This window comes from Anabrus simplex, chromosome 12 (genome assembly GCF_040414725.1).
Source record: "Anabrus simplex isolate iqAnaSimp1 chromosome 12, ASM4041472v1, whole genome shotgun sequence".
In the NCBI taxonomy this organism is placed as follows: Eukaryota; Metazoa; Arthropoda; class Insecta; order Orthoptera; family Tettigoniidae; genus Anabrus; species Anabrus simplex.
The window spans coordinates 59830973-59853512 of NC_090276.1; the positions used below are offsets into that span (position 1 = coordinate 59830973).

At 38.0% G+C, this 22540-nt stretch overlaps 1 protein-coding gene across 6 annotated transcripts in view; it reads left to right on the plus strand.

The window, feature by feature from the left end:
* LOC136884144 (alanine--glyoxylate aminotransferase) overlaps window positions 1-21431 on the plus strand; it is a 53533-nt gene extending 32102 nt beyond the window's left edge. For all 6 annotated transcript variants that reach the window (XM_068229917.1, XM_068229914.1, XM_068229916.1 and 3 more), the window contains 3 exons: window positions 1706-1792; window positions 4476-4730; window positions 14336-21431. In XM_068229917.1, the coding sequence (XP_068086018.1) occupies window positions 1706-1792; window positions 4476-4730; window positions 14336-14501 (508 nt within the window). In that variant the 3' untranslated portion in view covers window positions 14502-21431. The remainder of the gene's footprint in view (window positions 1-1705; window positions 1793-4475; window positions 4731-14335) is intronic.
* Window positions 21432-22540: the final 1109 nt, after the last annotated feature.

A 22540-nucleotide genomic window follows, 5' to 3' on the forward strand; every position in this document is an offset into this window, starting at 1 on the left:
GTGGAAAATGACGAATGCGGCGGAGGCGAGTTGACAATGTTACAATAGTCTGGGGTAGGTCTCTGGGTCCAAAATCAAGCTGGCTGTTTGTCACAGTCGCAATGCCATTGAATGTATGTTGTAGAGAGCTTGTGGAAGCTGAAACAAGCGGTGACATGCTACGCTCCTGAAGATTTGTTAATTTCTGGACTGGTGTGTCACGTGCAGTAATTACCCACTGCATGGACGTGGACAGAAGATGGATACTTGAGTTACAAGCCGAAACAGTGGCATTCTTCTCCATGACAAAGGCAGACCTCATACAGCAGAGGCTGTACGGAGGGAGTCAGTGCCGGGAAAGGGAAGTACTGGAACATCCTTCACGCTCACCAGACTTGTCTCTGTGCGATTTTGACCTCGTCACCAAAGTGAAAGAACCATTGTGTGGGAGACTGTTTGCGACATGAGAAGACATCGCCAAAGCTGTGAAACATGAGATTGCAAAATACACACGTGGTGAGGTGACTGGTATTCGACGTTTCCCCGCTTCGTTGACAACCTAGGGGACTGCTTGAGGGTTTACCGTAAAGGTTACTGTACTCTCTGAGAACGAGCATTACATAGCACAAGTTATTTTGCTTTATATCCTACACCCATTATACATACATTCCCCTGCACCTTACACTCCTCACTCCCATCCAAATATTTCCATTTGTCTGGTAGATCCGGCATTTGTGCAAAAAAGAATAACTGCCATGACTTATACACCAATCCTCATAGATTATTTTCATTCCTTTTATGAAAAATACATTTTATGTATAAAGTTTATTGAATACAGTAATGATGAACCCTTAATTTGATATAAGTTGTTTTATATACGTTCAATGTATAATGCAACACATTTTTTTTTTTTTTTTTGGGACATCTTTGAATGTTCCTGCTTCATCTCATAGATCTCATTAATTTCCGATTTGTGGCAGCGCTATAACTAGCCTTAAAAACAGATCAGATGTAAGGCTTTTCATGAGTTTGCTCTATTAACCAGCGTTTCGTCTTAGGTCTGACACTAAACTCATCAGAGTGGGATGTGTCAGACCCTACCCACTGACGCTGGGGTGTATGCAGGTGAACTTATCAGAAGCCCATTATAAGAGGCACAGAGCCTTCAAAATGGCATCTGTGACAGAGGTGCATGCCAAACAGAGAGCATGTATTGAGTTTCTCTTGGCAGAAAACCAGGGCATCACAGATATTCATCAGCACTTGCAGAATATCTATGGAGACCTGGCAGTGGACAAAAGCATGGTGACTCATTGGGCGAGGCGATCTCGCACCTTCTGACTCCCATCTGTTTGTCCCAATGAAGGATGCTCTACGTGGATGGTGGAGAAGTTATCGATGCTGCACGATGTTGGCTCCAACATCGACCAGTTGATTGGTACTATGCAGGCATACAGGCCCTCACATCACGGTGGCGTAAGGCCGTGGCATTGAACAGAGATTATGTTGGAAAACAGGGTATTGTAGCAAAAGGATTGGGGCATAACATGGTGTATTTGAATCCTCAATAAAACCAAGCTGCTTTTAGGAAAAATAATGTGTTGTATTACATATTGCACTCTCTTTGTAGTACTGTTTGCTTTTCCAATGTTTATCTGAAGCTGTTTTTTTATTTTTTATTTTTTGTAAATGACGATAATGATGTTTTTAAATACACTGATTTCAGGAAGAAAATGAACCTCAAATCTCCTGATCCTGTTCCTGCTATTACTTTGGGGAAAAAGTGGGGCTGTTTAGGTGGTGAATTAAGGCTGTAAGTACCTATATCGTAGCCAAATACTTTGGTACGTAGCTACTTTTGGTCTCATCATCATCATCATCATCATCAATGTCCCACTCCACTCGCCCGGGTGTGGTTAAGAAGCCTCCTCCACTAATTACCGTCCTTCCACTTTTCCTGCTCCATTACTTCCGCCACATCCAATCCAGCTTCTCTAATGTCCTTCCAAATCTGATCCATCCACCTTCTTCTCGGTCTTCCAACTGGTATCTTTCCCTTAACTTCTCTTTCCAATTCTCTTCTTGCTACCCGTTCCTTTCCCGATATTTTTACATGTCCGAACCATCTCAGTCTTATTTTCTGTATCTTCTGTACTAATGGTTCTGTATTTAGCTCTCTCTCTCTTAGTCTCTTAAGATAAAATTCTATTTTAAAATGCTGCATTTACAGGGTGTATCATTATTAACAGCGCAAATTGAAACGACTGTAAGTACACGATACTAGAAGGAAAACAGTCTTAGTAAACATGGGTCCGCAAACGAGCCGTTTCTGAGATAATTGAGAATTTGTGGTTACCAGCCACCATTGAATTGATAGTGTGTAAACGTCATCCTAGTTGGGAAAAGGTACCAGTACAACATTATACTCCGTACGGCTCTACTTCTAAATTGACGTTTTGGCAGATTCTGGCTCTGTCTGGTGGTTATGCGCTGAATCATAGACATCCAACCAATCCCAAGCTGTCATTCATAGCGATTTATATCGGCAGAGCACAATCTCGAAACCTAGTAGCCAACTCTAATATATATGCATTTACCACATGGTTAACCTATCTCGCTCAGCGTATATGCTATTCGGTACGGTTCATGATCTTTTGCATTTTCCTTCAGTAATTAGTGTGTTTTTCATATTGTTGGAGGGTTCCAGCGACTCTGAGATCAGTAGTGTGTTCCCTTTGTAGGCCATAACCTCCTTCCTATTAGTGGTGAGTGATGTGTTATTTCCTCATTCTCTTTTATTCTTAATAATATATTCTCTTTTAGTGTCAGATGTTGTTAGTATTTTTGTAAATTTCTTTTCAATCTATATTCATTAGCTTTTCTGAGTATGGTATTACATTTTGCAAGGGCGTTTTACCGCGGTTGTATTGCATCATCTGTTCTTGCGGGCTTAGCGCGCTGACAACAGAGGAAAGGCGATGCTCATTTGTTTTGCAAAACTTCAATTTAGAAGTAAGGCCATGCGGAGTATAAGAAATGTTATTAGATACTTCGGTAAAAGTGCAGCTGTTTTTAATGAACACATAACAGTCTTTCTTACTTTCTTTAAGTTGTTTGCATACACTATACAGTCATTGTAACATGTAACTGTAACATACTGTTTCTTCTTCTTTAGAGGTGTGAATTTAATTTTGATTTTCACTATATAGTGATCTGAACTAGTGTCTATTCCTCTTAGTACTTGAAGGTTGTAAATTTCTCTGCGAAAGGATTTGTCCATGCATATGTGATCCAGCTGCCATTCATTCCCATTTCTCCAACTGAGATGTTTCAAAGTTTTAAGTTTATTGAGCCTCCTTTTGAATTATGTGGATATGGAGATGAGGTTGTGCTCTCTGCCGAGTTAAACAATTATTTGGCCATTCCTATTGGGATGTTTATGTAGAGACCATTTCCCGATTATATCTTGGTATTTTTCTTTTTCTCTTGCTAGCTAGGCATTATTTATATTTATTTAGTGTATGATGCTATAGTTCCTATCTTCCATTCTCAGTTCAACACGGACAAAAATGAAATTCTTAGATTTAAATGATGCTATAGTTGACAATCGACTATGTACAAGTTCTTAACAGAGGCACACACACAAAAAAAGGTCTCTATATATATATATATATATATACAAACTCCACATTAGAAAGGTTAGTCTCTTAGAGACGAATGTCCAGCTCTTTCACCCAAGAGCTAGGCATTGAAGTCCCCTAATATGATCTTGACATAGGGTTTTTTTTTTTACAAGTTGTTTTACATTGCACCGACACAGAGAGGTCTTATGGCGGCAAAGGGATAGGAAAGGGCTAGGAATGGGAAGGAAGCGGCTGGAGCCTTAACTAAGGTACAGCCCCAGCATTTGCCTGGTGTGAAAATGGGAAACCACGGAAAACCATCCTCAGGGCTGCCGACAGTGGGGTTCGAATCCACTATCTCCTGAATGCAAGCTCACAGCTGCGCGCCCCTAACTGCATGGACAACTCGCTCTGTAACATTGTTTTTATTTACTTGGTTTACTGTCTCTTCAAGGAGATCCCAAACTTTTCCACCTCAAGGAGAGGGTGGAAATCCAGGTCTCTGGCATAAAGCAAAAGGTTGAGGGGAGGATTTCTAACATCGAGGGAAATTTTGAAAGCCTGTTCCACTGAGCTTATTCAAGATGTTGTTTGTTGTTTTTATATTTTCTGTGGTATTATGAAGATGTTGTTTATACGTCAGTGTCTGGTCCATTGTGATGCCCAGATATTTTGGGCAAGGATTATATTTTAATCGCTGGCCTTTGAATTCCACTTGATGTGTAGTTAGCTCTTTTATTGTCTGGATGAAAACAACAAACATCAGTTTTATTCAGGTTAGGTTTAAGTCGCCACGTATTGACATATTTGTTCAATGTGTGGAGATCCTCGGTAAGTACAATTTCTGATGATGAATGAATGTTTGCTTTGCAGAGACCTTGATATTAACACCCCTCCACCACTTCATCTCTACTATGCATTGAGGGAAGGCCTTGCTGTGGTGGTGGAAGAAGGTCTGGAAAATGTCTGGGAAAGACACAGAACATGTCAGCAGTTACTAATGGATGGCCTTAAAAGATTTGGAGTTGACTTCTTTATTCAGAATGAAAATTTACGTTTTCCCGGTATTACAACTATCAGTTTGTCTGGTACAGACTTGAAGTTAGTCCACAATTACATGTCGAACAGGTAAGTACAGCTTTGCCCTAAGTTTATGTAATTAATATCAAAGGTTAAGTATTTAAGTTTGACTGACTGAGTTTGAGAGGATTAATATCTTGATCACCGGTCTCATGTAATGACTCCAGCTTCCTGGCTGAAAGGTCAGCAATGAGGCCTTCAGTTCAGATATTCCCTTCCAGCTGGTTTACTTTACTGTCGATCTGGTCAACCTGTCCCAGTTTTGACCTGATGTCCGATATCTGCTGTGTTAATCGATTGGTGACTTCGCTAATTTGCAATTAAATTTAGTCATTTACGGTTGAAATTTTTTGTTCTAGGCCCTGTTCTACATTGTAAACCTGTGTGTACACTTGTGCTATCTGTCCAGTTAAAACTGAGTTAGCTTGAGAAATTTCGGCTGAAATTTTGTCATTTACGTCTGAAATTTTGTCATTTACTTTTGAAGTTTGATCAGCAAGTTTGTCATTCTGTTCCGTCAAGGTGGAGTTAACTCGTGAATCGTTTGAGATTTTATCATTGAGTGCCTGCATCATGGTCATTAAGTTAGAACACATTTTAGGGATATTTACCTCTTCTTCTGTCTCGGAATCTTCATCGACTTCGATGAAAAACTTTTCAGGATCTTCTCCTTTTCCCATGAGATCTTTCCGTAGCCGCGCCTGTAGCGGTTTCTTCTTCCCGTTTGTCGGGAGATTTCTCTTGGTAAGTTCATCTTTGAGCTGTTTCAGTGACATATTCTCAAGTATCACTTGCATTTTGATCTACTACATTTGTATTCTCAAGTAAATTTTTACATCCTGTCATGGTCGCCAGTTAAATGTATCCATAAAGACGCACACAAAATGCTGTCAGTTGATACAGTTATTTATTCACATCTATTTACAAATCAACACACACATAACCTTAAACACAGTATCACTAGCAAAACACTTCACTCCGAAAACATCAACAAAGCCGCCATTTTAAACAACTGCCTATGACTTCAATATGGAGACTGCAACCACTGCATGCCACAACAACACGAGGTCACAAGTATATTCTTGCTACACCATAACTCTACTAAACAATAACTCGTCGTTACCATCACGACCACCTCCTTATATATGTGCTTGGCCAGGCTTCTGGAAAGATACATTACCAAAATACCTTCTCATAAATTCTTGAGTGCCTAACAACATGATTATAATGTGCAGAATATTCTACCATGAACTAGTGCCATTCTGGAAGTTACAGTGTGTTTCAAAATACCATAGTGGATTACAAATTATATATATACAGGTGAGAATAAATTATATAATATTAATTTACAGGTATTTACATTAACTGAACTCATATAAATATTTATGTACAGCACATGTTTCATGACATAACCTCACAAACAACGCGATCATATCGTAATAATAATACAAATACAAACTGGATGTAACCCTTCATAGCCATACATACAAGTAGTAATAATAATAATAATAATAATAATAATAATAATAATGGGCCGATGACCTTCGATGTTAGGCCCCTTAAAACAACAAGCAATAATAATAATAATAATAACAACTGAAGCTCGATACTTGCATTATTTACCCATGGGTGAGAAAATCTTGTTTTCAAGTTATATCCGTTTATCACACTTGCGTCAAGGGATTGGCTTCAGACACCCTGTGAGCAGTCAGCATGTTTTGTTGAACACTTGGTCAGTTGTTGTTTGTTCCTGGGTATGTGTGCATAGTTTGGCATTGTGAATGGACCTATTTGCTCAGCACATGCTTATTGTCAAACAGGTTGTCACTCACGACTTCGACTTAAGTCACTAGACAAAAGGAGACAATTACCAGTCCATCTCATCCCAATAAAATACTAATCAACCCTCTGTGGGTGGGGGACACAGACGAAGACTATACCCACTGTATCCGCTGCCTGTCGTAAGAGGTGACTAAAAGGTGCAACCAAGGGATGATGAAATTAGAACCATGAGAATAATTGTGATTAGTACCAGTACATGCACAACACCATGGGTTGACGTTACTTGCGACTAGTACCACCATGCGAAGAAAACCATGGGTCTACGTTTTAGAGGAGCAGTACCGTTACATGAGGAACTTATGGGTCTGAGTGTTGCTTATGATAGAGGTCCATCATGTGTATTGCACTGGTCGGTTCCACTGTGTTCAGAATGGGTCTGTGTTACCTGTGAGTTGTACCTTTTTATGAGAAACCTGTGGTTAGTACTACTGTGTGAGAAACACCACAGGTTTGGCTGACCCCCGTGATAAGTACCACTATTTGACGAAACCATCGGTCTGCGTTGCTTGAGAGTAGTACCATTATGTGAGGAACACCATGGGCTTGTGTTGCCTGTGGGCATTACCATAATGCGAGAAACACCATGAGTCTACATTACCTGTGATTAGTTCCACTGTACCGAGCTCGATAGCTGCAGTCGCTTAAGTGCGGCTAGTATCCAGTATTCGGGAGATAGTAGGTTCGAACCCCACTATCGGCAGCCCTGAAAATGGTTTTCCGTGGTTTCCCATTTTCACACCAGGCAAATGCTGGGGCTGTACCTTAATTAAGGCCACGGCCGCTTCCTTCCCATTCCTAGCCCTTTCCTGTCCCATCGTCGCCGTAAGACCTATCTGTGTCGGTGCGACGTAAAGCAACTAGCAAAAAAAGTTCCACTGTAGGAGGAATACCATGATTCTCCTCTACTATTGATTAGTAAGGGGCCAGTGACCTGGAGTTTGGACCCCTTTAGATAATAAGAATCACCCCAATGATTAAGACATTGTGAATTGGATCCACTGATTGTTTTTGTTTCACGATCATTTTCTCATCATTCTAGTCAGTGGATACATTTTGATTTTGATTTGCATTTTGTTACACCTCGTATTCTTACGGGCCATTGATCTAGCTGTTAGGCCCTTTTAAACAATCATCATCATCATCATCATCATCATCATCATCATCATCATCATCATCATCATCATCATCATCATCAAAATACTAATCAAATATGGTCTAATAATAAGAAACATTGTAGGTAAGATAAACATTAAAAGTAAAATATTAAATTGATTAATTGCTAATTCACTGTATATGTACTCCTCACTATATAAAAAATAACCAAAGATGAAATAAACAACACAAATCCTATGAAAAATAAGGATATTTAGTCAAATGAGATATAATGATACATCTTCTATTTAAATTGCAAGGTCCCTACCAACAAACAATTTAATTGTACCATCTCAAGTTAATTCATCTTGTGAACACTTGTTCAAACACAGCTGAAGTTGCATTTGACACAACTCTTGCTGATGTATGTTACTCAGCACAACTGACTCTTATCAATTAAGATTTTAATTTTAATAATTAGGTCGAAATGGAAAGGTTAGCATAGGATAGGGTGGCATGGAGAGCTGCATCAAACCAGTCTATTGACTGATGACTCAAATAACAACACCACCAGTGTAACAGCTCAGCTGTTCATGTGCTTACTTATTAGGACTGATCATTCTAGTTCTAGATTAATATAAATGGCAATGTCACACATGACAAATTCTACTAGAGGACTTAAAAGTCACTAATTATGGTATCGTAGATTGAGATATTTTTGCCTAATATGCAAAATAATTTATAATAATGTACAAATATTTTTATGCATTAATTTGATTGTGTTTAGTTGGACATTTGCACTGTATATTGTTGATTTTAGTCTGAAGATGACCCATAATGGGGTTGAAACTGGTACCAGTGTACAGGTAGACCTCGTTATACATGATAATTATGTTCCACGGAATTGCCGCACATAACGAATTAGCGTAAATCGAGAGTAATTTTATATGTAAAATATGAGGTTAGGTTTCCGTTTACTCACATATTAAGTTTAAAATAGCAGTGATTCTCAATTTTTTTACAAAAAATTAACCATTATCATGTTTCTGAAACACATTTTAATGCAATATTATAAGCTTAAAAATTTAACACTGAAATACACAATAATAAACTAAAATAATTCCATTAAGTCCATCTGCACACCCTAAATAGGCTCTGGATCATCTACATCGGAAGAATCTGATAATACTGTAGTCGGTTCAGTTTCTATCACGGATTTTGCTTTTGTGCAAATCCTTTGTAGCTGAAGTGTTATTTCACTCCTTACTTCTTCAGGATTATGTTCTTCAAAAATTCCCATTGCAGCGTCGATCATTCTGAAGGCCTCGGCCATTTTCTTCGCTGTCAGCTTTTTAAGAGGCTGAACTTCCTCGACTTCTGTTTCTTTTTTATTACTATTCTGACTCAAAAAGATCAAATCTTTGTCACTCAGATCTTCGGAGTGACACTTTAGGTCGTCACACACATTCTCTTCATGGACATCAGTGAATCCAATCTGCCGTGCCATGTCCGCAATTTCTCTCGTTGCATCGGTGTCATTACCAATCACTTCATAATCTAGCACTGATACAGCATCAGGCCATTTTCCTCCATACACCATTTATGCATTTCAGAGTAATGTCAGTCCATGCATCTCCAATAATATCAATCGCCATCTAAATATTAAACTGTCACTAGAGATGCGCTTGCCCCATTTAACCTTGGCATGCGACGTAGTGTATGTTACAGACTTCAACATTGGAGCTTCCACATACTGTTAACAGATGGCAGCATTAAAACCAAAGTCGCGTACATGCGAAATCGCGGATAACGAATCCGCGTTTAACGGGGCTTACCTTTATAGGTAATTATATGACATGATAGTAAATTGTATTGAATAGGTGAACCTTCATTTTAATTTCGTATTAATGTGAATGTTTGTCAGTATGGATCGTGATGAAGTTTATATCGTACGATGTGAATTCCATGGTGGGTGGGTTGTACGGAGATGAGATTGTGTAGTTATATATCTATGTGGTGAGGAATTCAATGTCATTTTCCTCCATGAAGGCTATGGTTAGAATGTGAACCGAACGTCGGGTTGCATAAAAATGGTGCTTCCATGTTTAGGGTGGGTTCTTCCATTCTTCCAACAGCTACAAATATCTTTGTTTAGGTAAAAACATTAAATGTGTAAAGACATAGTCTTCTCAAGATGATCTTAAAAACGTACTTGACTATTTAAAAATATTGAAAAAAGTTTTGATTGGCTAAGAGAGAGGAGGTGAAAGAGGGGGCTTGAAAACAATTACTGACTACAAACTTAAAAAAAATGTATGTAAACTGTGACAGTTTGTCATAATATGCATCTGAAAAAATCTTTGTATTCACTTACACACGGTGATCAATAAAAAACGAGGGTAAAATATGTCTTCTTATTGCATTCTTCTTGAAACACTCATTAGCACATCTCAAAATTGATGAGACTCAAAGCATTTCTTTGTAGAAAAACATAAAGGCTCATTCATAACAGCTATAAGTGTGGAACCTTCCGGAATTGAATGGTCATTATGAAGTTGATATTTTGCAATTGTGAACTAAAAATGAAGGTGGAACAATAATTAATTCCATTTTGTTAAATTACGCTACACATCAATACGGATCATGAAGTTGATTACTTGGAATGCTTATGAATTCACTGTCAAGTCACTATCAAGTTGCAATCTTTGGAGAGGCACCTTTCATGAACCCCATTGAAACAGATAATCCCATTTTGTTGTGTTCTGGTAGCAAAGCCTAGTTGTCGCTTAATCGGTTTTCAACTAAGGGTGAATTCTTTACCAAAAGATGCCTATGCCCCAACTTTCAAGCCTTCAGTGGCTAGTGGAATGTCTCGTCTCATCCGCTGACAACTGATGGTCAACTCAACGTGGAGTTGTGGGTTTAGTTCTGATAAGTGAAGTTTGCTGGTTTTTGAAACTTGAACTTTGCTAACTGGAAGATTTTTCAAGTAACTTATCCTCAGGTGGCCATGAGCTTGAACCTTTTCTTAGATTTGCAACAATTACAGTTCTGTTTCCAGCATTTTTTAATTTTTTACTAGTCGTTTAACATCTCACTGACCCATCAAAATGTTTTCACCAACACAAGAATGGGAAAAGGCTAGGATTGGGAGAGTAGCATGCATGGCCTTAATAAAGGTACGGACCCAGCATTTGCCTGGTCTGAAAATGGGAAACCATGGTTGCTGACCATAGGATTCAAGCCCAAAATCTCTGAATGCAAGCTCACAGCTACGAGACACTAACTGCATGGCCAACTCTCTCGGTACCGGAAAAATTATACACTATTTTTCAGTCACAACTGATCTGCAATTTGGGCAGTCGCCCAGCTGGCAGATGCCCTATCTGCTGTTTTCCTAGCCTTTTAAAAAAAATATTGCAAAGAAATTGGAAATGGCTGTTTTCCTAGCCTTTAAAAAAAAGTTATTGTAAAGAAATTGGAAACTTATTGAACATCTCCCTTGGTAAGTTATTCCAATCCCTAATTCCCCTTCCTATATACGAATATTTGCCCCTGTTTGTCCTCTTGAATTCCAACTTTACTCGACCACCCAGGCAGCATTCACCATTAAATATTATTTTTCGAAAATAAGAGAATTCTAATATGGTATATTTACTTTGAATTAAACAGTTAATATTGGAATTAAACACAAACTTTTAACATTATTGTGTTTAGGAATATCAAGGAACTATGAGGAAAGTTCAAATTATTCACAAATTTGGTTTAAAAACATCTAAATTAACCAAGTCCTACTGTACCTACTAGAGGAACCTGACACAACACTGACTAAACTCATGATGATGAAGCCTCTATGAGACCAAGCAGCACGTAAGCATCACTCAGAGCTGAAACAAATGAAACTCACTAGCTTCTTTATAAATTGATGCTCTTCAACTGAGGTCGAATTTATACTGTGTGTAGCATACTTGTATTTATGGTTTAATTTATACATATTTTGGTTTTCACTATGAATAGTGTTGTAAATGTATATAAAAATGATAATAAAATGTACCCACAAATTGGGTTATTGATCACAATCGAAGGTGTGTTGTGTACTAAAGCAAACACTTGTACAAACACGAACTTATTTTTATTGATTCACCAGTTTACAAGTATTCATTCACTGTAAATTCCTCTGAAAGTTAAGGTTGTTCTCGCTGGTGACCAGGAAAATTAACTATGTGCATTATTTACAAATGATGCTTATTAGTGGGAATGTCTGTTGTCAGTTCTTGAGTGTGCTTTAAGTCACAATAATATTCTCGTTCCCAGAACACAAATATTAAGGAAGCCCTATCTTAAAGCACATGAAATCAAGAGTAAGGAATAAAGTCTTTCTGTGCAATAGAATATGTCATGAGTATGCTGGAGGCAAAGAAGACTATAGTGAGAGACAGAAAGGGAATGGCTGATTGCGCGTGCGGAGGTGAAACCTCACAACCTGTGTCGGTCCACCTCTCCAGACCACATTTTCAATAGGGGATACCCTACATGGCTGGAGTACGGTGTAGACAGGTTGGTGGACGGCAGTGCCCCGCAGCTCATCCTGCACTCCCGTTTATACTGTAAGTTGGCATGACGTCATGATCCAGCGCAGCACTGTGGCGTGTTGACTGCAGACGTAGGTGCGTGGCGCACAGTTCAATAAGGGCACCACAATAAAGTTTCAATTTAATTGTGATACTGTTCAATACGGAACATTATGAAATTTTTATCTTTAAGTGATCAATTTGTCAATATGGATCCAGAATGAAACTCTTTGCTTATGGGTTACTGTTGATTAACAATTTTTTTCAATATTATCTGTACTATCCACATTTTGGTCATCCGGATAGCACTTGGTTCCATTTGAACCAGATAAACAGTGTTCTATTGCATGCATATATGTGTAGTAGCTGATGCACCCATGCTTTGCTATGGAATTCTACATTGAATATAGAATTCTAGGTTAAGTAGTGCACACGTAAGATATGTGAAATCACATAGCTATTCACGTTGCCCCAGAAATGCGATGGGGAAGTCACTATACGTCTTTTCTCATGTGAAGACCAGGTTAGGGAGTTTTCACCATAATGGCAGGCCCACTTGTCTACTGCCAGTCACTGTCGAGCAGGGCAGTTTTCAATATAATGGTGGACTCTCACTCTCCACCTGTCTTTTTACATCCTCAGAGTGTCTTTGTGGTTTTCCCAACTGAAGTCACCATACTGTAGATCATTACTCATTACAATGACATCACTAGAAATGTCGTGTTTAAAAGCAATGCCATCATATGAAATACTCAATCAAATGAAAAACCACACATTTTCTCACTTTTAATGAACAGTGCTACACTGCAGATCTAACAGTCTGAAGTTCAAGAGCTGGATTGACCAGGCTGTAGACAGCCGTGAACAGCCCTTTGCCATTATTCCGTTAAGTGTGCACACTGCTCATTCCAATCAGTGCCTCAGAGTAGGGATCAAATAGTTGGAATACTATGACACCGACTGTAATACGTATGGAGTTTTCGTGAGTCTTCCTTTCATGCCCTTTGTGGCCCTTGTCTTTCTTAGGCCGATACCTTCATTTTTGAAGTTTCGGATCCTTTACATTTTTTGCTCTTTGATTAGTGTTATATAGAGTACGGTATGCAACTTATAAATCTCATTTTTGTCCTGTATTGGCATCAACTCAACTAAGGTTTAGGTTGAAGGAAGAATCCCACCTTCCAATACTTATTTGCTTTTTTATGTAAACACAAACATATTACAGCTTATAATCTAGTTAAATGACCAGAAATTGTATTCTCTATAGCTTTTGTTATGTAGTACTTTTCAATAGGACCAACAACATACGTATTTAAAAATTAAATTTTACGTGGCTTCCACTAAACTACCATTTCACCCAGGGTGAATAAAATTATTTATGGCCTAAATTGTAGCTCATTCCCCAATTATATATACAGATTTTTCATTAAATTCTCTTCAGCCACTTTCTTGTGATGCGCATAAATACATACAGACAGACAGATAAGACATCACGGAAAATTGAAAAGTGCATTTCCGTGTTACTGTGGACATGACCAATACAGAAATACCATTATTTTTAAATTTTGAGCAATTTACACACAAAACTTTTATTTTTATAGATATAGATAATATTGTTGTGATTTCCTCCTTTCTGTTTGTTCTACAGCTAAATCTAATAATTACCGAGCTCGATAGCTGCAACACATTATTAAACAAATTAATTTAAAACACCATCTAATAGATACTTTATTTCTTGCCGTTTGGCAGAATTATAAAAACATTATCATAAACAGGACATGTTTCGACCACTTAGTGGTTATCTTCAGCTGTCTTTAAAATAGCTTAGATGAAACTATTTGATTACTAAGTACATTAAAATCTTAAATTACTTTCCCATGGGAACTTATAACTATTGGTTAAAGTGCTTGAAATTTGGGAGGGGGAAGGGGGAATAAGTGGGGAGATTTTAGTGATGTGGTGTGTAATCACAAACATATTCCAGCTTATGATCTAGTTAAATGACTGGAAGTTGTATTAAGGCCATGGACGCTTCCTTCCCACTCCTAGCCCTTTCCTGTCCCATCATCGCCATCCTACTGTATCTGTGTCAGTGTGATGTAAAGCAACTTGTTAAAAAAAATCTAAAAATTAATTTTCTTTTTACAGGAACTGCACAGTGATATCCCGAGGTGAAGGTTCCACATTGAGAGATGTACTGAAGATAAAAATATTAGGATACAATGCTCATCAACACATTGTTGAACATGTACTTACAGTACTGGGAGAAACCGTGGAATATGCCAGACGTGTTCCAGAGGAAAAAAATGCTTAAATAATATTCCCTGAAGGTAGAGATGGGGAGATTCTGAACGAGTGATTCACAGTAAACTTAATCATTGCAATGAACGAATAAATCACGAATTCTCGATTTGCTTGTGAATCTAAAGTAGAATCAAAACATGGTAGCCCAGGCAGTTGCTACTTGTTCCTCCTCCCTTGATTTATTCTGGTTCACATCGCCATATCGTGTATCCACCATTTTTGAATCAATATTACAGTAGCTAGTGAAGAAAGACTCTGCTATTCCTTATTTAACCTCAACTAAAAGTCTTTTTCAAAGGAAGATACTCATAACCAAACCTTTCAGGAAAAAATATTATTTTAATAAGAAATCATCACTTTGCTTCAAGCCACATACAACATGAAACTGAAATATTTACTTAGCATCCAACTGTTGCAAAATGTTCAGTTTACTTCAAGGTTCCCAATTTTGTTTCTGGGCTCCTGTGACCTTCTAAAGTGTGAACATCAAAACCTACCCATTCTCGTTCTGAGCTCATATGATATGAAGAATCGATACAAATGATTTTTATCTTGTTATGAAGTGTATATGCAAGTTAAAGTGAAATAGCAAAGCATGACTTCTTTGTAGCATATAAGCACATAATGTCCATTAAGGTACATTACTCATAGGCTTCTCTTCATGATGAGTATGAAGGGAATGAATAAAGTAAGACAAGTTCTGCAAATAATACATTACCTATTGTGAATGTAAAACACATACCAGTTAGTTTCTATTTGACACATAACCTCAATTCATACAGCAGTATTTCTCAAGCATTTTAGTAAATTGTTCCTATGCTTCCCTCTCCCCCTGTGGGTGGGGGATTCAGGCAAAGAATACACCCACGGTATCCCCTGCCTGTCATAAGAGGCGACTAAAAGGGGTGACCAAGGGATGATAAAATTAGAACCATGAGACTACTTGTAATTAGTACCACCATGCGGGGAACACCATGGGGCGCCTTTACTTGCGAGTAGTGACACTATGTTAGGTACATAATAGGTTTGTGATTAGTAGTGACACTGTGTGAATCAGGGTGGGTTTTAGTGTACTTGTGATTAGTACCACTCTATGAGTGACACCATGGGTCTGCCTTGCCTATGATTAGTACCCACTGTGTGAGGAACACCACAGGATAGTACGAGTCCCTGTGACTAGTACACCTATGTGAGGAACACCATAGGTTTGCGTTGCCTGTAAATGGCGCCGCAATGTGAGAAACGCCATAGGTCTGTGTTACACGTGTGCATTACATTACCTGTGAGTAGTAGCATAATGTGTGGAATATCGCGAGTCTCCGCTACGTTTGATTAGTACCGCAACTTGAGAAATACCATGACTCTATTTTACCGATTGTTTTATATTCATATCCATCCATTCATTCTTCATCATGTTTTGAATTCTGGTCAGTGGATGATTTTGGAATTTTTAATTGCCATTACATTTCGTCTCATTTTGTACCATTAAGGGCCGATGACGTAGATGTTAGGCCCCTTTAAACAAAAATCATCATCATCATCATCATCATCATCATCATCATGCTTCCCCATTTAGTTTTTACCTTTCTTAGTTTCTACGGTTACTGTAAGGAGCGGCAGTATATTAAGGGTGACCCTTCAGAATGGGAATAAAATATGGAGCTCTATTAAATTTCAAATTCAATTGTCATATCAATTCGAACAGCAGCAATGAAGAACGTGTCTTACTTTCTCAGAATCACAATTAAACGTTGGCAGTCACCGAACAACCTAAGTTTGGAAATAATTAGTTGGATAGCGATGTAGCATCTTGCAACTGTAACCTCTAAAAAGTATGTTACTCTAGTTAACAGTACTAATAGTTACTTTGAACGTTTCATTTCTTGTAAACCATTAGCATTTATAATGGACTAGTTCATGCTGATTCCATGGTTTTGCTTTCCGCTCTCAATCACGTTGTACTCAAATGAACGAATACAGCGAACAAGTCAAATGAACTAATCACTTTGGTGAATCATTTCTAGTGAATCAATTCTTCTAACTGAATCGGATTCCCCATCTCTACATGAAGGAGTTTGGCAATACATTTTATTTATTTATTTAATTACTGTATTTATTTACTTGTTACAAAATTGTACAAAACTATTTTAATCCTCCTAGTCAGTACTGCATATTTTGTGTCCAAGTAAGATGAAACATCACACTTGAATAGACATATTAGTGAGTTAGTTATTCTTGACTTACAGTTGTGTCAAAGTTAGGGCTCACTGCCCTCTCATACACTTAACCATTTTCAGTAATAAAATTTGAAAGTATAAACATAAAAATAAAACTAATACAGTAATTGTACAAAAACTAAATACTAGGGACAGATACGCTAAGATTCCATATTATTAAGGCAATAGGAGTGATTAATAATAAGAATAAAAAGAGGAAAACCGGGTGAGTTGGCTGTGTGGTTAGGGGCGCAGAGCTGTGAGCTTGCATCCGGGAGATAGTGGGTTCGAATCCCACTGTCGGCAGCCCTGAAGATGGTTTTCCATGCTTTCCCATTTTCATCATCATCATCTTCCTTCCAAGTATTGGGCCATGTGACCCGTTACGGTCTTGAATTTTACTTTTGCAAGACTTGAAAGCAATCAAATGTCCTTCCGACGGGTTGCTAGCCTGAAGGAAGTAAGTAAGACCATTGGTGGGGCTGCCACCTCTCAGCTAATGGACTAGCTGAAATCACAGCATTTCCTCCATAATGGATGTAACGGTTATACCGCCGTGACTCTGTCGACAGGGCCTCATCTGTGGGAACAGGTTTCTTCATCTCGGGAAGGTGAGGTTGGCTTTTGGGCAGGAGAGGTTATGTTATAATCATCATCATCATCATCCTTCCAAGTACTGGGCCATATTGCCCGTTACGGTCTTGCATTTTCTTTCCATCGCTTCATTGGACGTCCTATAGATCTCTGTCCTCTTGGGTGATAGCATAGGATCTCCTTTGGTAGTCTTCCAGATTCCATCCTTTGAACATGACGTTTCCAGTTTTCTTGGTAATCATAGATGTAATTGATTACTGATTTCACATTCAGTCCTTTAAGCACATCTTCATTTCTTATACGATCCCCTTTCGTATAGACTGCTGTTCTGCGCATGAACGTCATTTCACGTGCTGTAATTCTGGAAATGTCTTGAGTTCTTATTGTCCATGCCTCACTGCCGTAGCAAAGGGTTGGTCTGGCTAAAGTGTTATAAAGACGTAAGCGAGTGTGTTTTTGGACAAGAGATGGCTTCATGATATGATTTATGATTCCTGTTGTTCTGGTAAATTTGGTTATTTTTGCAGAGATATCAATTTCCCCTTGGTAAGATAAATTGTATCCCAGATAATTGAATTCGTTGACTCTTTCCAAAATTTTATTATCTAAACAGATTTTACTCGGGATAGGGTCCTTCCACTTAAAGGCCATTATTTTGCTCTTTTGTGGTGAAATGATCATGTCGAATTTTGAAGAGACTTTCTGGAGATTAAATACTGACCACTGAAGATCATCTTCTGATGATGCTACCAATGCAACATCATCAGCAAAGAGTATGACATCAAGATGTGTGAGATATCTGCTGACTGGGATTGATCCATGCCTTTCATGCCTCCATTCCTGTATTATGTTGTTCATATAGATTATGAACAACAAAGGAGAAAGTCCACAACCTTGTCTCACACCTCTGCTGACCGGTTTCCATTCAGTCTGATGATTACCTAACTTTATTGCAATAAGGTTGTCACTGTACATGTTGTATATGTTATCTATTAACTGTTGTGGGACATTATCTTCTGCTAAGATATTAAGAAGCCTGTTCCTGTTAACTAGGTTAAAGGCTTTCTTAAAATTAACAAATGCTATGTGAGTTTCCAAGTTAAATTCCCTGCGTTTTTCGACTAAGATTTTCAAGGTAAAGTAAGCATCAGCACATGAGCGCCTCTTTCGAAATCCATGTTGTTCATTTCCAATCACATTTTCATAATACCTGAATAATTTTTCTCTGACAATATTAGAGTAAATTTTGTAACCTGAGTTGAGTATACTTATCCCTCTGCAATTTCCACAATCTTTCACACTGCCCTTCTTATGAAGAGGAATAACTATAGCTTTTTGCCAATTCTCTGGTGGTCTGTTGCCATTCTAAATTAAATTGATGAATATGAGAAATCTTTGCTTGAAGATATCACTGGAATACTTGAATAATTCTGCATTTATTGAATCTTCTCCAGATGCTTTTCCATTTCTAAGTTTTCTGAGTATTAGCTCCAGTTCTTCGAGTGTAATGGTTTCCGAAGACTTGTTAAGAGATGTTGGCAGAAGAAGTGGCTCAATATTTGAACCTCTCCAAAGGTTACAAAAATAAATGAGCCACTCCGTTAGAGGTATTGCATTAATGCGTATGTCTTCTTTTACATCATTATTTAGTTTCTTGAGTATTTTATAGGTCTGTGGTTGTGGTCTTGTTATATCAGTCTTCAGTTGTGAAACAAAGTTTTCCCAACTCTTTCTGTGCTTTTTCCGCACTTCCCTTTTTGCTGTTGCTCTCTTGTGGTGATACTCTATTTTATCTTCTAATTTGCCAGTTGACAAAAAATTTTTATAAGCATTTCTTTTGTCTGAAATAACTTTTTCAATCTCTTCATCCCAGATTCTTAAACCCTTTTTCCTCTGCCATTTTTTCTTAACTCCCAAACTCTCAGAAGCAGACTGCTTTAAAATTGAACACAAATTAGACCACTCCATTTCCACGCTGTCACTAACTGGTGTCATCTGTGTAAGTTTATTAAGTCTGTTCTGGTACAGCCATTTTATACTGGGGTCTCTTAATAGGTTAACCTTGTAAGAAGTTTTAATTTCTTGTGTTGTTTGTTTGTTTGTTTCTTTTATACCATCTAGGCCTCAGACGAATAGGTGCTACTAATAGATAGTGATCAGTTTCCAATTCAGGGCCTCGATAGATTCTTGTATCCAAGACTAAATCTGCCAATTTACCATTACAAATTATATAATCTATAATCGATTTCTGATTTCGTGCAGACCACGTATACTTGTGGGTGTCCTTGTGTGGGAACATTGCATTCATAATCTTTAACTGATTGAAGACAGTGAAATCTATTAATTTCATTCCATTGTTATTACGGGTTGTTTCTCCATGGATTCCGATGTGATTTTGAATTTTTTCATTACCAACTCTGGCCTCATTTTAATATTAAGAAACCACTAGCATATTTTACTATGTGTAACTAGTCTATTGTTATTTTGTTTAAGATAGGTAAATGTTGGGGCTGTACCTCAATTAAGGCCACGGCCGCTTCCTTCCCACTCCTAGCCCTTTTCTATCCCATCATCGCCGTAAGACCTGTCTGTTATTATTACAAGTTATGAAAATCATTTTTATTTTCCATATTGAAAGAATCTCAATAATAATATAAGAGAATTTATTGGACTCCAACCTATTCAATACATTACAGGATGTTAACATTTTTCGTTAAACATCGTTAAAATGGAGACATGTTTCACCCCCCATGTGGGGCATCATCAGTCATATCAAAGCACCTCAAAATTAAACCAGACGTCTGGTTGGAAATTATGAACATAATATGTAAGAAAGAATACATTAAAAAACACGTACAAGGTCCTATCTTAAACGAAATAACAATAGACTAGTTACACATAGTAAAATACGCTAGTGGTTTCTTAATATTAAAATGAGGCCATCATATGTATAGTATAACAATGAAAGTAATCAAAGTCTATATGATATTGAGTTCGAAGGTAGTTCTACGTAGTATATACAAATGTTGGCAAAATAAAATACAATTTACAATTACTGTACACTTATTTATAATTGTTAAAATTGATGAGGTAAAACATTCCAATTTGTCTATTTGTAACTTGGCTCCAACCAAAATAATTCGCCCTAGGATTCATGAGGTAGTCAACTCCAACAAGACAAAAGACTTGTTAACGTCCTCAAAACAAGCTCTCCAAGCACCCCCACTAAGCCGCTCAACTCATCGCGCCCCTATTCTCCCTCCAATACACACAACTCCTCCCCAAGCGCCAATCACATACCCACAGCTCCGCCTTCTCAAATCCACTCCCCTCCTCTAAGACGTCACACGTACAACACGAGGAGCAGGACATTAGCGACAGCCAGTGCTCCACAAACCCCCTAGCAATTAGGTAACAGCTCAACAGCTTTCAAGGTAAGTTTTAACTTTCACATCTTTCATTTCTCAATGATTTGCCCCCCTTTTTTTTCTTCTCTTTTTCCGTTATTTCACTTAACTAATTAAGACAAATCCTCCATTTTCAGATTCCCTCACATGTAGGACAGCTCAAACTGCCGATTGCACTGCACAACATTTTCGACCGTTGCCCATTCAACCAATAACTGACTTTCCCACACTTCAACAACAAAATATACGCAAACCTCTAGTCAACTAGGAAGAATCTAATGATGTTGTTAACTATCTTCATTTGAAGCCGGTGTTGTTTTAACTCTGTCTTAGCACAGCCTCATTTTATAATCAACAAAAGCTGTTCACTTGCACTGTGCACTCCATTCATATAGAGAGTGACCAATGGAGTTGACTACCTCATGAATCCTAGGGCAAATTATTTTGGTTGGAGCCAAATTACAAATAGATAAATTGGAATGTTTTACCTCATCAATTTTAACAATTATAAATAAGTGTACAGTAATTGTAAATTGTATTTTATTTTGCCAACATTTGTATATACTACGTAGAACTACCTTCGAACTCAATATCATAAAGACTTTGATTACTTTCATTGTTATACTGTACATATGATGGCCTCATTTTAATATTAAGAAGCCACTAGCGTATTTTACTATGTGTAACTAGTCTATTGTTATTTCGTTTAAGATAGGACCTTGTACATGTTTTTTAATGTACAGTAGAGTCTCACTCAACCGACCTTCTCTTATCCGACACTCCGTGTTATCCGACACTGGTAGTCTTAATTTGAACTTTAGGTGGATGCAATTCTGGGACACGGGGTGTGGAGGGTGCGACTGTGGGACAAGCACTGGTAGTCATGCGGTAGGATGGTTCAATGTAGTATTGGTTGGGTGCGGATGTTATACAATAGATTTCATATCCTCTGTGAGTATGGCGAGTAAACGTAAGAAAGTGATTGTTTCTGTGGAAGACAAGTAGAGTGGGTTAAAGAGACTGGACAAAGGGGAAACTCTCCAAAAAATGGCTTCAGATTATGGTGTTGGACGTGTTATAGTGGGTGACTGGAAACATACGAGGGAATAAATTGAAAAGTGGTGCTCTACGAGAGCAACAAGTGATGCACTGAAAATTAGTAAAAAACAATGAAAAATGTGAGTACGAAAAAGCAAGTGAAGCACTATTTCTTTGGTTCACTAAAAACCAGGAAAAGGGCTTATCAATATCTGGCCCCATTCTGCAAGAAATGGCGGTGTATATCCAGAAGGAGTTTACTAAAGGGACCCTAATTTTACTGCTAGTGCTGGGTGGCTTGATCGGTGGAAAAAACAGTACGATACTGGGCAGTTTAATATCTGTGGAGAAAAACTGTCAGCTAAATCCGATGATGTTGTGAAATTTAAAAGACAATTTCAAGAAATAATTCTTGCTGAAGGATTAACCGGTGATCAGACTTTTAATTGTGTTGAGACTGGGCTGAATTTCAAGATGCTGACATCAAAACTCTTGCAGCCCAAGCCAAGACGTCTGCACCTGGTTACAGGCGTAGTAAGAAAAGAGTACTGCATCTACTGTACAATTGAATTAATAAGTCAATAAATAGAGTCCCGTAAAACATAGTACATAATACAGTATAGCCTTCCTGTTCGTTTTAGTTCATTTTCAAAGTTATTCCGTATTATCCGACATTTTCGGTGATCCGACGTACTCCAGGTCCCGTTTAAGTCGGATAATCGAGACTCTACTGTATTCTTTCTTACATATTATGTTCATAATTTCCAACCAAACGTCTGGTTTAATTTTGAGGT